The sequence below is a fragment of the Jaculus jaculus genome, chromosome 11 (assembly GCF_020740685.1).
Source record: "Jaculus jaculus isolate mJacJac1 chromosome 11, mJacJac1.mat.Y.cur, whole genome shotgun sequence".
Taxonomy (NCBI): Eukaryota; Metazoa; Chordata; class Mammalia; order Rodentia; family Dipodidae; genus Jaculus; species Jaculus jaculus.
Window position 1 is genome coordinate 80,356,269 of NC_059112.1, and position 15,735 is coordinate 80,372,003.

Here is a 15,735-nt window from a genome sequence, read left to right on the forward strand (position 1 = left end):
CCCAGGCCCAGAAAGCCAAGTGCCACATGTTCTCTCTCATATGTGGATCCTAGCTACAGATGATTGGGCTTCTGTGTGAGAAGGAAAAAACTCAGTAGCAGAGGCCAGTAAGTTAAAAAGGAGATATAGGGCTGGAGAGATGGCTTAGCAGTTAAGCGCTTGCCTGTGAAGCCTAAGGACCCAGGTTCGAGGCTCGATTCCCCAGGACCCACGTTAGCCAGATGCACAAGGGGGCGCACGCGAGTTTGTTTGCAGTGGCTGGAGGTCACTGGCGCACCCATTCTCTCTATCTGCCTCTTTCTCTCTCTGTCACTCTCAAATAAATAAAAATAAAAAAAATTTAAAAAAGGAGATATAAAGGGAAGAGAAAGGAAGGGAGGAGGGTACTTAATAGGTTGATATTGTATATATGTAAGTACAATGATTGAGATGGGGAGGTAATATGATGGAGAATGGAATTTCAAAGGGGAAAGTGTTGGGGGGGAGGGAATTACCATGGGATATTTTTTTATAATCATGGAAAATGTTAATAAAAATAATAAAAAAAAAGAAAGTGCCTAAAGTGCCCTGAACTTTTAAAGAGGAAACAGAAAACATTGCTGGAACTGCACTACTGGCAAAAAGTCTGTCTGTCCTTCTGCCTATGCCCTTAGAGTTTGATCAAGGTTGAATTTAAAAGCAATAGGTTGGTGTACTTGGCAAAAATATAGAACAGAAAGATATGGAAGATGTACAGTTTATTACAGGAAAAATTCAAGCAAGTTTGAAGTTACAGGCACAGACTGATTTTAGGTTACTTATGCTTCAACTGTTAAGTCAATTACCACCATTAAGGGTGGGCCAACTTCTCTGGATTGAGATAACGGAAAAGCTACCTGAGTGCAAAACTCATCCATAGAAAGCTCAAGTGAGGATGAATGCAAATTCTTTTGCAAGGAGATGACTTTAAAGAAGAATTCTAAAGGAGTGATTTGCTTTTCAAGGTCAAGATTTGTTTCCTCCTTGGATTTACAAATTTGGCTATGCCTTACACCTGGTTTTGGAAGTATAAAAAGTGCTAAAAAGAGGGCTGAAGAGATGACTTAGTGGTTAAGGTGCTTGCCTGTGAAACCTAAGAAGCCATGTTCAAATTTCCAGGTCCCTCATAAGCCGGATTCAGTGACACAAGCACACAATGTTGCCCATGTGCACAAGGGGGCACATGCATCTGGAATTTGTTTGCAGCGGCTGAAGGCCCTGGCATGGCCATTTTTTTCTCTCTCTCTCTGTCTCAAACTTTCTTTTTTTAATTTATTAGAGACAGAAAGGAGGAGAGAAAATGAGTGAGAATGGGCACACCAGGGCCTCTAGCCATGGAAAATGAATTCCAGACTCATGCATCACCATGTGCATCTCACTTACATGAGATCTGGAGAATTGAACGTGGGTCCTTAGGCTTCACAGGCATGCACCTTAACCTCTAAGCCATCTCTCCAGCCCTCAAAATAAATTTTTTAAAATTCCCTAAAAAAATGCTAGAAAGAAAGGATCATTGGATGTGCAGCATGGTTTTGTTCTTTGGAAATGATGACTGGGCACAGTGAAGCAGTTGAAATCCCTATGGGGAGACCCAGTGAGGTCATTGTATGAAGATGAACTAGTTCCAGTCACTACTGAGATGCAGCAATGGGAACAGAGTTGAAATCCCTGTACAAACACCAAGTAAGGCTGTTATGTGGAGCTGTTAAGATGAACTGTGGTTTGCAGTGTTGACCCAAAGATGTTTTGGATATACCAGGACTGTGCTGAAACTGCTGGGTATGGATGAAATTTTCTCTGGGATGCTCAGCCAGCTGGAGGGGTGGAATTGGAAACCCAGAGATTTTTGTCACTGGTTATGGATGATGAACTTGGATCTGCACAGGTTTCTTGTTTACCTGCCGGTTATTGATTTTTGCATTGGTTCAGTCTCTCCTTGTTATGCCCTTTTGCAATTCCCATTGGGAATAACAAGAAGAGACTGGACTCTATTCCATTTTGTGTTGGAAGTATGTAACCCATGTTTGATTTATACAGGGCTAACAGTTAAGAGACAATCTTGAATCTCAGATGAGATTTTTAGACTTTGGAACAGTGATAAAGTTGGTAAAGGCTATGGAAGTTAGGAACAAAATGTGGTTGTTTGAATGTATGCCCCAATAGTCTGAGGTATTTTTTTTAAAAAATCACTAATTTATTTGCAAGGAGAGATAGTGATAGAGAGAGAGAGAGAGAGAGAGAGAGAGAGAAAGAATGGTTCACCAGGGTCTCTTACCATTGCAGACAAACTCCAAATGAGTATACCGTTTTGTGCATTTGGCTTTATGTGGGGAATCAAACCTGAATAGTCAGGCTTTGCAAGAAAGTGTCTTTAACCACCCAGTCATATCTCATGCCCAGCCTGAGTTTTTTTTTTGTTTCTTTTTTGTTTGTTTGTTTGTTTTTGGTTTATTGAGGTAGGGCCTTGCTCTAGCCCAGGTTGACCTGGAATTTACTATGTAGTCTCAGGGTGGCCTCGAACTCACAGTGATCCTCCTACCTCTGCCTCCCAAGTGCTGGGATTTAAGTCATGCACCACCACACCAGGCTAACCTGAGGATTTTTTCTTTTTTTTTTTTTCTTTTTAATTTTATGGTTATTTTTTATTTTTCTCAATTTATATTAACATCTTCCATGATTATAAAAAACTATCCCATGGTAATACCCTCCCTCCCCCAACTTTCCCCTTTGAAATTCCATTCTCCATCATATCCCCTCCCTATTTTGATGTCATGATCATTTCCTCCTCTTATGATGGTCTTGTGTAGGTAGTGTCAGGCACTGTGAGGTCATGGATATCCAGGCCATTTTGTGTCTGGAGGGAGCACGTTGTAAGGAATCCTACCCTTCTTCATTTTTTTTTTCTTATTTTAAAATTTTTATTAGCATTTTCCATGATTATAAAAAAATATCCCATGGTAATTACCTCCCCTTCTTTTTTTTATATGTAAAACATGTTTATTGTTGTTAGTAATCAAGGAAGATAAAATTATAATGTGATATATTACATTTCTACCAGATTTATAACTTTCAAGACATATTACATATAATGGGTTAAATTATGTCCCTCCCTGTCTTTTTTAAAAAAATACAAATAATGATTTTTATTCTTTTTTGTTTTCTTTTTTAAAATTGTTTTATTAATTAGTTTTTTTAAATTAGTTTTCTATTCAGCAAATACAGGCAGTTTGGTACCATTATTAGGCTCATCCGTGACCTACCCCTTCCCCATTGGCCCCTCCTTGTGGAGGTATATGGGTCGTGCATTGTGGAGTTAGCCCACAGTTATTGGTACAATAAATGTCTCTGCATATCATGACCCAACATGTGACTCTGACATTCTTTCCTCCCCCTCTTCTGCAAAATTTCCCTGAGCCATGTTGGGTTCATTTTTGGTCTGCTTCAGTGATGAGGTATTGGGGGCCTCTGAGGCTCTGGCTCTCTGATTGGTAAGAGTTGATTTTTCTCTGTGTTGGCCTCCTTCCCCGTTGTGCTGGTATCTTGTTCACCAGGAAAACAGCACCCTTGCTTGTTTTGCCAATTTTCCTTAGTTTCAGCCAGGGCCCTTTTGAGGTATGATGGGGTGGCTCTCTCCTTAGGATCTGCATCTATCTGAAAAAAAGAAACAGATTCTCCAATGGAGAGTAAGTTCGCACCAGGACAAATGAGATAACCCTTACTTTTTTTTTTTAAATTTTTTAAAAATTTTTTAAAAATTTATTTATTTGAGAGCGACAGACACAGAGAGAAAGACAGATAGAGGGAGAGAGAGGGAATGGGCGCGCCAGGGCTTCCAGCCTCTGCAAACGAACTCCAGACGCGTGCGCCCCCTTGTGCATCTGGCTAACGTGGGACCTGGGGAACCGAGCCTTGAACCGGGGTCCTTAGGCTTCACAGGCAAGCGCTTAACCGCTAAGCCATCTCTCCAGCCCAACCCTTACTTTTTTTTATAAAGAGTTTAATAGGTGTAGGCCCTCTTGTAGCCCATGATTGATGATAGCTTGATATTGGAGAGTGGGCTTATGTTTGGATATGGTTCTGACTTGTTTCCCAGCTCCAGCTATGGGTCTAGTACCACTGAGGGGATCAGTTAGCCAAATCAAGAACAGCTGGTGCCCCACCATGGCTGTGTGCCACTATTGCACTTGTGGACATCACAACAGGTTATTTGTTGCTAAGTAGGTCCTACCCTTCTTTTGGCTCTTACATTCTTTCCACCACCTCTTCTGCATTAGACCCTGAGCCTTGGAAGGTGTGATTGAGATGTTACTCAGTACTCCAGTCACTTCTTTCCAGCACTATGATACCTCCTGAGTCGTTCCAAGGTCACTGCCATCTGAAAAGAGAAGATTCTCTACCAAAAGTGAGAGTAGCATTAATATAAGGGTGTGAATATTAAGAGAAGTGCTTACTGGGCAGTTTGATAAGCATAGTATACACATTTATCCAGACATCAGCAGATGTTACACCCCTAGGGCTCATGACTACCCATTTTAAGTTTGCAGTATCAGGGATGTATTCCCTCCCATGGAGTGGGCCTCCAGTCCAATTAGAGGGCAGTTGGTTTCCATCATGATAGACGTGCCACTATTGCATCCGTTAGCTCATTTGGCCTGGGTGGATAATTATAAGGCTTTCAGTGTCCACTATTGAGTATCTTCACTGGTGGTATCTCTTCCTCCCATTGAACTGCATGTAGAATTGCTTCCAGCTTTCTGTCAGCTGGTCTACATGGAGGAGGTTATCAGCTAGGTTCCAGCAGGATTTCTAAGTGGCCGTTCAGCCCAAGTATGTGGAGTCTTCAGCAATAGGGTCTTACCATTTATTCCTGGTGGGAAACCAAGGGTCTTGGCAATGGCCTGTAATGTTTTGGGGGCATCAGGGACCTCCCTGGCCAACAACTCACTGTAAGGTATACCATCCCTGGCACTGAAAATTTTCTGGCAACAATCTATAGCTCTTGAGTGTTCCATTGTCCAAAACCGGAGAATTCCATATGATTTATTTATATCCTCTTAGATTTTGATTAGCCCTCCCTCCACCTTTCCTTTACTCAATTTCTTCCCCTGACCTCACTTTGGGCCTTTTCACCCCTGTTAATCTATTCTTCTACTTACATATATACAATACCATCCTATTAAATACCCTCTTCCCTTCCTTTCTCTTCCTTTTATATCTCTTTTTTTAAATTACTGGCCTCCGCTACTGAGTTTTTTCGTTGTCACACAGAAGTTGGGATCCACATATGAGACAGAACATGTGGAGATTGGCTTTCTGGACCTGGGTTATAACATGAGGTATTTTTTTTTTTAATTTTTACTAACATTTTCCATGATTATAAAATATAATATAATGGTAATTCCCTCCCTCCCCACCCCCATACTTTCCCATTTGAAATTCCATTCTCCATCATATTACCTCCCCATTACAATTATTGTAATTACACATATACAATATCAACCTATTAAGTATCCTCCTCCCTTCCTTTCTCTACCCTTTATGTCTCCTTTCTAACTTACTGGCCTCTGCTACTAAGTATTTTCATTCTCACGCATAAGCCCAGTCATCTGTAGCTAGGATCCACATATGAGAGAGAACATGTGGCGCTTGGCTTTCTGGGTCTGGGTTAACATGAGGTATTTTTGATCAAGCTTGGGTCTCCAGCAGCCTGCTAGAGGAGGTATTACTGGGGGCAGATCTTTTAATGCAGCCCTAGGGTGTGTAAAGAGCCAGTTAGAGCTCTGGCTGTTACTGTTTACAGCTGCAGATGCTAGCTGTTGTCTCTCTGCTATGGATCTGTGGAAGTGACCTAGCTTCTTCCACCACAATGGAACTTCCCTGGATCCTATAAGCCTGAAGTCAACCTTTTTCTCCTGTCAACTGTTTCTGGTCAGATGTTTGTCCCAGCAATGAAAAGGTAATTGCAACAAGTACCTTCAATAATTGCCCTCAGTTGATGGTCTGTAGATTTTCTGTATGTCTAGATTTATTCCATTGTTCTCTGCAACTATGATGAAACTAAATATTAGCTCTTGAATATCCTAGGGAAGAAAAAAAGCCCTGAATACTCAATGCTCTTGGAAAAACTAACGATAAACCTGTGAGTTAATTAAACAATAGAGTGGAATTATTAGATGTGGTGGTTTCAATCAAATGTCCCCCATAAACTCATGTGTTCTGAATGCTTGGTTCTCAGCTGATGGCAGTTTGTGAGATGAAGCCTTGCTGGAGAAGGAGTGTTGTTGGGGGTAGGTTTTGGGGTATTGTAGCCAGCTCCCTTTGATAGACCTTGGCTCACTCTCCTGTTGCTGTTTGCCACCTGCTGTGACAAGGAGGTGATGTGTAGCCTCTGTTTTACAATTTTTTTTTTCCCTGCCATCATGAAACTTCTCCTTGAGACTGTAAACTGAAATGAAAACTTTCCTTCCGTCAGCTGTTTTTTGTCAGGTGCTTTGTCCCAGGAACAAGAAGGTAACTACAATATTAGTTTATAGTGAACTTCTTTTTTTTTTTTTTCCAAATTTAATATGTTTTAAAAATATATTTATTTATTTGAGTGTGTGAGAGAGTGGGCATTCCAGGGCCTCTAACCACTGCAAACAAGCTCCATATACATGCACTATCATGTGCATTGGGCTTATGTGAGTATTAGGGTACCGAATCTGGGTCCTTTGGCTTTGCAGCCATGTGCCTTAAAGGCTAAGCCACCTCTCCAGCCCTATAAAGAACTTATTAAAGAATCTTTTCCCATTGTATCAGACTTCACTGTGTGAAGGATTGCTTTGACAGGAACCATGTGCCAATGAAGAATTTTGTTATGGATTATGAGAAGAATTAAAATTCAATGTCTCTGGAGATTAATTTGCTCTGATTTTTTTAAAATAAATCAATGAGCTGAATGTGGCAGTGTGTACCTGCAATTCCAGAGCTTGAGAGGTGGAGTCAGAAGGATCAAGAGCGTAAGGTCATTCTTGGTGACATAGCAAGTTGGAGGCCAGCTTAGGCTACATGAGGCCCTGCCTAAGATAAATAAATGAATAAATAAATACATAACTGGAAATAACTGGAAACATTTTAAGGAAAATAAAATCTTATCTTACACAAAACATAAAGCAGTGCCTTCTGGAAAATTCCAGTTGTACAAGCCTTTACAGATAGGTTATTCATATGGTAGGCTTCCTTTTTTTCCTCCACCTGTGAGTGGCCTGTTCCCCAGTGATGAACTTTGGAGAAGTGTGAGGGAGGGGTGCTGAGCTGAGCCAAGGTCTAATCAGAATGGAAGTAAGGTGGCACACATAACAGGGAGGAGGTGAATGTAGGAAACTCTGAGGAACGGTTTCCCAGTTAGGAATAAAAACAGACAAAGGAATGAACAAGTCAAAAAGTTGTTGAGGTCTGTAACTATGGTTTTCTTTCTGAGAAGAAAGTGAGGCATCTCTATCACACATGTTCATTCAATGCATATCTTTCCATGGGGTTCTACAGGGCCAGGAAGATAACAGTGGGCAAAGTATAGTGATGCAGGCTGTGGATGGACAGAAACAGGAGCTATGATGATTTGAGACAGCCATTGAAGGTAATGAGATTTTCCCTCCAGGAGCTAGTGAGAAATAAAGATCTACACAGCTGGCTACCAACATCACTATATTGAGGTTTAGAGTTGAGATCCCCCATTTTTTTTTTGTTCATTTTATTTATTTATTTATTTATTTATTTGAGAGTGACAGACAGAGAGAAAGACAGATAGAGGGAGAGAGAGAGAATGGGCGCGCCAGGGCTTCCAGCCTCTGCAAACGAACTCCAGACGCGTGCGCCCCCTTGTGCATCTGGCTAACGTGGGACCTGGGGAACCGAGCCTGGAACCGGGGTCCTTAGGCTTCACAGGCAAACGCTTAACCACTAAGCCAGCTCTCCAGCCCGAGATCCCCCATTTTTTAAAATCTTGCTTTAAAGATTTTATTTATTTATTTATTCATGGCAGAGAGAAAAACAGAGAGAGAGAGAGAGAGAGAGAGAGAGAGAGAGAGAGAGAGTGACTATGGGAGCTCCAGGGCTTCCTGCCACTACAAATGAACTCCAGGCCCATGTGCCGCTTTGTGCATCTGGTTTATGTGGGTCCTGGAGGATTGGAAAGCAGCCATGCTCATCACTATACCACTCAAACAGACTGTACTGGGGAGTCGAACCCAGGCCGTCAGGCTTTGCAAGCAAATCACTGAGCCATCTGTCTAGTCTGAAACCTTCTTTTGTACATATTTGTGATATGCATGTATATATTTGTGATGTGCATGTATATGCATGTGGATCACATGTATGTGAAGTCAGGGGTCAACATCAGGAGTCTTATGGGTCAAGTGAATGTCTTTAACCACTCAGCTATCTCTCTAGCCCATTATGCACCTTCGGTTTTGGGACAGGTTCTTTCTCTGAACTTGGAGCTTCCTTTTTTTCAGTTAGACTGGCTGGCCAAGGAACTTCAGAGATCCTCTTGTCTCACCCCTCAGCCCTGTGCATTCACAGGCATGCACATTCACACCCAGCTTTTTATGTGGGTGCTAGGCATCGCACCTATGCTTACAGAGCAAGTGCTCTTATCCACTGAGCCATCTTCTCAGCGCCCCCCCCCCTTTTTTTTTAAGGTAAGGTAGGTTCTCACTGTAGCTTAGGCTGACCTGGAAACTCACTCTGTAGCTCCAGGCTAACCTTGAAGTCATAGGGATCCTCCTACCTCGACCTCCTGAGTGCTAGGATTAAAGGCATGTGCTATCATGCCTGGCTAAACAACCTTTTGACTATTAGAAACAATCTCACTAGGTGTTCTGGTTTTTGATATAATCCCAGCAATTGAGAGGCTGAGGTTGGAGGATTTCTGTGAATTTGAGGACAACCTGGGCTACAGAGTGAGAGAGTTCTGGTTCAGCCTGAGGTAGAGTGAGATCCTGCCTCAAAAAAGAAACATTGACCTTAAACTTACCTTTTTGGAATCCTTCCAGATACATTTAGACTTGAGCCCACTTGTCAAACTGAAGACACTTGGACTTACAGGAAATGAGTTCACTTCCTTCCCAGAGGAAATCTTTTCTTTGCCATCTCTAGAGAAATTATATCTTGGACAAGACCAGGGATCCAAGTTGAACTTCATACCCGAAAATATTGGGAAACTGCAGGTAAGCTTTTGCAGGTAATTTCTATTTTAAAAAATACTTTATTTACTTAGGTGAGAGAGAATGGGCATGCCAGGGCCTCTAGCCATTGCAAATGAACTCCAGACACATGTGCTACCTTGTGCATCTGGCTTACATGAGTACTGGGGATTCAAACTGGGGTCTTTAGGCTTCACAAGCAAGCACCTTAACTGCTAAGCCATCTCTCTGGCTCTAGTTTCTATTTTTTGAAAAATAGTTTATTTATTTGCAAGCAGAGAAAGGCAGAGGGAAGAAAGACAGACAAAGAGAGAGAGGGAAAGAAAGGGCACACCAGGGCATCTAGCCATTGTAAATGAATGCCAGATGTATTCACCACTTTGTGCATCTGGCCTTACGTGGGTGCTGGCGAATTGAACCCAGGTGGTTAAGCTTTGCAGGCAAAGACCTTAACCACTGAGCAATCTCTCCAGCCCCTAATTTCTATTTTTGATAAGTAGCCCCCTGAAAATTTTACTACTTTAATATTAAAGTATCTTATGAGTAACATGATTTGGAGTCCACATGTTGGTACCCAGGAGTCCCTGTAAGGACGATGTAGCTTTGCTTTCTGCTTGGAGGTGAGCACTGTGTTGTACCACGTTCATGCTGGTGCTGAGTGCACGCTACTAACCCTGAATCCTAGCAAATAGCAGGAGAACGTCTCCCAAACTACCTTAGTGTGTCTTCAGATGAGCACTCTTTAAGAGACCATTACTTTTTCAGGACTGGAGAGATGGCTTAACAATTAAGGCTCTTGCCTAGGAAGCCTAAGGACCCAGGTTTGACTTTCCAGGTCCCACTTAAGCCAGATGTACAAGGTTGTGCATGCATCTGGGGTTTGTTTGTAGTGGCTAGAGGCCTTGGAGCACCTACTCTTTCTCTCTCTCTCTCTCTCTCTCTCTCTTTCCCTTTCTACTGATCTCAAATAAAAATAAGTAAATAAAAAATTTAAAAAGAGACCATTACTTTATGTTGTTGTTTTTCGAGGTAGGGTCTTGCTGTAGCCTAGGCAGACCTGGAATTCACTATAGTCTCAGGTGGCCTTGAACTCATAACCATCCTTCTATCTCTGCCTCCTGAGTGAAGAAGCCCACATTCTATCACAGTGATGTATTGTCAGACTTAAAAACCCCAGTTGTTAAACACTTGGATCAAGTCATAACCAGTTTTATTGCAAAAGGACCCTATACATATTTATTTATCAATTCTAGCACCTTAGTAGCTACCCAACAAGTCATAAACACACAGAAACATGCATCATGAGAAGCAAGAAATATCACCCATCCCTTCTGCATATTAGCAACTTGTCACTCCCGAGCCAAGGTGCTCACATCACTGAGGTCTGTGAACAGTCACTTTTTGCATTCATCCCGAGTGAAAGATGGAATAACTTAAGTGCAAATGCAACATATTATAAACAATTTCTTACAAAAAAGTCACAAATTAAACCAACGTATTTTACAGAATTTACTACAAAACGCCATAAAAACTGCCTTCACTTAAGCTCTCTCTCCCCATATCCGGCGGGCCAATTGGATGTCTTTGGGCACGATGGTAACTCTCTTGGCGTGGATGGCACACAGATTAGTGTCTTCAAACAAACCCACCAGGTACGCCTCACCGGCCTCCTGAAGCGCACCAGTGGCTGCACTCTGAAACCTCACGTCGGTTTTGAAGTCCTGGGCGATCTCTCTCACCAGCCTCTGGAAGGGCATCCCGATGGACTCTGGAAGCGCCACGGTCCGGGCCAGTAGCATGAGGCTGCTTCACCCCGCCGGCAGAGGGAGCGCTTTCCTGGCAGCTGCGGTGGCCCGCTGTTTGGGGGGGGGGCGGGGGGGGGCGGGGGGGGGGAGCTTTGTCACCAGTAGATTTACGAGAAGTCTGCTTGGTTTGGGCCATTTTCTTACACCTAAAGCCGAAGTCAATGCGGTTTCTCCGATCGCCAAGCTTCGGTGGGAGCCCAGCAAAGTGCCGCAGTCGCCTATCTAAGCGAAGATGCTACCAAAACAATCAACCAAACTGCTCTGTGCCCTAAAATATATTTTGTTTATTTGTTTATTTGAGAGAGAGAAAGAGGGAGAGAGAGAGAGAGAGAGAGAGAGAGAGAGAGAGAGAGAGAGAGAGAGAGAGAGAGAGAGAATGGGTATGCCAGGGCCTCCAACCACTGCAAATGAACTCCAGATGCATACGCCCCCTTATGCATCTGGTTTATGTGGGTCCTAGAGAATTGAACCGGGATTCTTTGACTTTGTAGGCAAACGCCTTAACTGCTAAGCCATCTCTCCACCTATTTATTTATTTATTTATTTATTATTTTTTTCTTTTTGAGGTAGGGTGTCACTGTAGCCCAGGCTTATCTAGAACTCACTCTGTAGTTCCAGGCTGGCCTCAAACTTACAGCAATCCTCCTACCCCAGCTTCCTGAGTGGGAGAATTTAAGGCATGCAACACCATGTCTGGTTTGTTACTCTCCCCCTTTCTTAATTATTAATTTTTTGGTAGGGTCTCATTCTAGGTCAGGCTGACCTGGAATTCACTATATAGTCTCAGGGTAGGTTTGAACTCATGACAGTCCTCCGACCTCTGCATCCCTAGTGCTGGGATTAAAGGCGTGCGCCATCACACCCAGTTTATTAATGTACTCAATAATGATAAAGTAGGTCTGGATTACTATATAAATCTCAGTCAAGAACTGAGTAATGGTATATATAACCCAGACAATTCCCACTGTGATATAGAAGTCTTATTCCTAATTCATGTTATTTATTTATTTATTTGAGAGCAAGAGAGAGAGAGAAAGAGAGAGAGAGGAAGGGAGAGAGAGAGGGAGAAAGAGAGGTGATGCTTACATCTGGAGTTTGTTTACAGTGGCTAGAGACTCTGGTGTGCCCATTCTTTCTCTCTTTCTCTCTCAAATAAATAAAAATAAAATATTTTTTAAAAAGCAGTTGAGCTGGGTGTGGTGGTGCATGCCTTTAATCCCAGCACTTGGTAGCAGAGGTCAGAGGGTCACTGTGAATTCAAGGCCATTCCAGGTCAGCTGGGGCTAGTGTGAGACCCTACTTCAAAAAAATAAATGAATAAAAATTAAAAAAAGAAAGAAAAGAATTGTATTGTGCAGCATTCAAAAAAATCAAGGGCTAGAGAGATGGCTCAGCAGTTAAGCGCTTGCCTGTGACGCCTAAGGACCCCGGTTTGAGGTTTGATTCCCCAGGACCCGCGTTAGCCACATGCACAAGGGGCCAGAAGTGTCTGGAGTTCGTTTGCAGTGGCTGGAGGCCCTGGGGCACCCATTCTCGCTCTGTCTCTTTGTCTGTCACTCTCTAATAAATAAATAAAAATAAAACAAGCAAACAAAAATAAAAAATTTAAAATTAAATGTGAGCAAACAAACAAACATCAACAACAACCAAAGAAAAAAGCACTTGAGAATTACCATGGAGGGTGTGTGTGAAGAGAGTTGGCTCAGTGGCTAAAAGCACTTGCTGCTTAAGCCTGAGGGCCTGAGAGGACCAGGGACCACTGGAGTTTGATCCCTCCAGAACCCATGCAGAAAGCTGGGCATGGAGCCGGAGAGATGGCTCAGCAGGTTAGGCACTTGCCTTCAGAACCTAGCGACTTGGGTTCAGTTCCCCAGTACCCATGTAAAGCAAGATGCACAAGGTGGTGCATGCATCTGGGGTCTGTTTGTAGTGACTGGAGGCCCTGGAGCACCAATCTCTCTTCTATTTCTCTCTCCTTACAAATAAGTAAATAATTTAAAAGTAAGCTGGGAGTGATCAGCATGGCTGTCACCCCAGAACACCCTTCGCCAGCTTGCTCCTTGATCCTCATACTGTAATCACAGGGTAAACTGCAGATATTACATGTTTGCTCAGTAGAGTTGAAAATCGTTTAATCACATGAACCCAAAGCCTTTGTGTATTTTGCCTGCTCTAACTTCGGGGAGTTTGGGGAGATAGTTGAAGCAATTGTAGCAACTGCCAAACCTAGCTGTTGAAAGATAGCAAGTGAAGCCAGGTGTGGTGGCGCACGCCTTTAATCCCAGCACTCAGGAGGCAGAGGTAGGAGGATCTCCGAGTTCGTGAGGCCACCCTGAGACTCCATAGTGAATTCCAGGTCAGCCTGGGCTAGAGTGAGACCCTACCTCCAAAAACCAAAAATGAAAGGAAGGAAGGGAGGGAGGGAAGGAGAGACGGGAGGGAGGGAAAGAGGGGAAAGACAACAAGTGGCAAATGCAATAGAACCTCAAAATTACTTTTCCATGAAGTTCTAATAAAGCCACATTCAGATAGTCTCTTTTCCCTGCAAGTATGGAAACGAAATCTAATGACTTCACTCAAAACGAACTTTGTTTCTTGCTGTTAATCCTTTGAATATCATATTAGTTTTTTTTTTTTTTGTTTGTTTGTTTGTTTTCCAAGGTAGGGTTTCACTCTAGTCCAAGCTGACCTGGAATTTACTATGTAGTCTCAAGGTGGTCTCGAACTCAAGGTGACCCTCCTACCTCTGCCTCCCCAGGGCTGGGATTCAAGGCGTGCACCACCACAGCCTGCTCTAGTTGCTTTTCTTGTCAACTGTGATCCAAATGCCTGACAGAAACAAGCCAAGGGAGGTGACCATGCCCCAGTGCACGGCTTCCCTGCCGGAGGTGGGCGCGCAAGGGTGCTCTCGGCACTGTAGTTCACTTGTCAAGACAGGGTGCTTACGGCAAACTCTCATGTTGTTTCAGAATCTTAAAGAGCTGTACATAGAGAACAATCTCCTGGAGTACTTGCCCGCATCCCTGGGATCAATGCCAAACTTGGAAATTCTTGATTGCCGGCACAATTTGCTCAAGCAACTCCCAGATGCCATTTGCCAAGCGCAAGGTGAGGAAACCTAGCCTGGTGGAGTTTGAGGCCAGATTTCCCATAAGGAAATTTCCCGTAAGGCTTCCAGTGCCTTACCAAAGGCAGACCCAGTGTTTGTACAACTGAACCCTAGCCCATCACCCTCTTACAGGCTTACTAGGCTTACAGGGAAGCTAGGGGCCTTTAGAGCTAAGAGTCTTGCAAAGTAGGCTATAACTTGAATTGAGAACAGATAAAAATGACAATTGCTAAGAAAATTAGTGTACATCCATATTTTCATTACACCCACCACTGGCAATAATTTAGTGATTACATGACATCTGATGGAATGTGGAGTTAGAGTCCTGAGATAAATATGCATTTAGGTTAGCAAGTCACTTGAATGAAAAGTATGCATCTAGAATGATCAAATCACCAAAGATGATTTTTAGAATTATATGATTAATTTGTAAAATCGTATCTGATTCCTATCTAAACCAACTTTTTAAGCCAACTTTTTTTTTTTTTTTAAATTTATTTATTTACTTGAGAGAGAGAAAGAGACAAAGAGAGAGGGTGGGTGGAGGGGTTGAGAATGGGCTCGCCGGGGCCTCCAGCCACTGCAAAGGAACTCCAGACGCATGCACCCCCTTGTGCATCTGGCTAACAACAGCCAACATTTTTCACTAGGCTATATAATTCTTTATCTGTCCACCCATCCATCTATCCATCCATTCAGTAAGCTTTTTCTTATTATTGGGATCAGATAAAAGGCTTTTTTATTTTTTTTTGCCATAGTGCACTGAATCTCCAAATTTATTGATGTGATTTCAAACCATGTCTACCTTTAGTGAAGGAAGGATGATGAAGTATGAGAGCAGAAACTGTCTGTAGACACAAGGCTTTTAAAACTTGAGGGAAGGGGTAAAACACAGTATTCCTTAATAATCCTTCTGACCCTGCGTCACCATCCTGTCCTTGGCCTGTGGTGAAGTGAAACTTTACCACGTATTTTAATATTTATTTTTTCTCCTTAGTATTTATTTATTTATACTAGTTCCCACCACTTTAAGTTGGTTTAAATAAGAGCTCTTGGTTTAACTTATCAAATCAGATTTTAAGAAACTCTAAAAGTTAAATCAGATTTAAGTTAAATAAAATTTTAAGAAACTTTTTGTTTGCTTGTTTTTTTAAAGGTAGGGTCTTATTTTAGCCAAGGCTGAGCTGGAATTCACTATGTAATCTCAGGATGGCCTCAAACTCAGCAATCCTCCTACTTCTGCCTTACAAGTGCAAGGATTAAAGGAGTGTGTAACATGCCAGGCTTAAAAAATCTTTTTGTTGACTACCTTTATACATATAGATAACATACTATGATCATAATCCCCTCCACCACCCTCTCTTTTCCCCCTTCCTTTCTATTTTGGTGTCATCATTTTCCCCCTCCTATTATGCAAGTCAGCCACTGTGAGACAGTAAATGCTTCTTTGTGTCTGGAGCACCGCAAAGCAAAACACTCCTCCCTGCTCTTTCACTCTCAGCTGCCTTTTGATGAGTGGCATCTCGGGAAGCACATCTTTCAAAATGGCCATACTGAAGAAAGCACACTCCGGTTTTGCTTTTTCAGATGCATATAACTTGGGCATGGGCATGTGCTAATA

The 15,735-nt window shown here is 42.5% G+C and overlaps 1 protein-coding gene across 1 annotated transcript in view; it reads left to right on the forward strand.

Moving 5' to 3' along the window:
• Positions 1-15,735, forward strand: part of Lrriq4 (leucine rich repeats and IQ motif containing 4) — a 41,621-nt gene that overhangs the window by 5,463 nt on the left and 20,423 nt on the right. The window contains exons 2-3 of the mRNA XM_004652360.2: positions 9,051-9,224; positions 13,975-14,113. Of these exons, the coding sequence (XP_004652417.2) occupies positions 9,051-9,224; positions 13,975-14,113 (313 nt within the window). The remainder of the gene's footprint in view (positions 1-9,050; positions 9,225-13,974; positions 14,114-15,735) is intronic.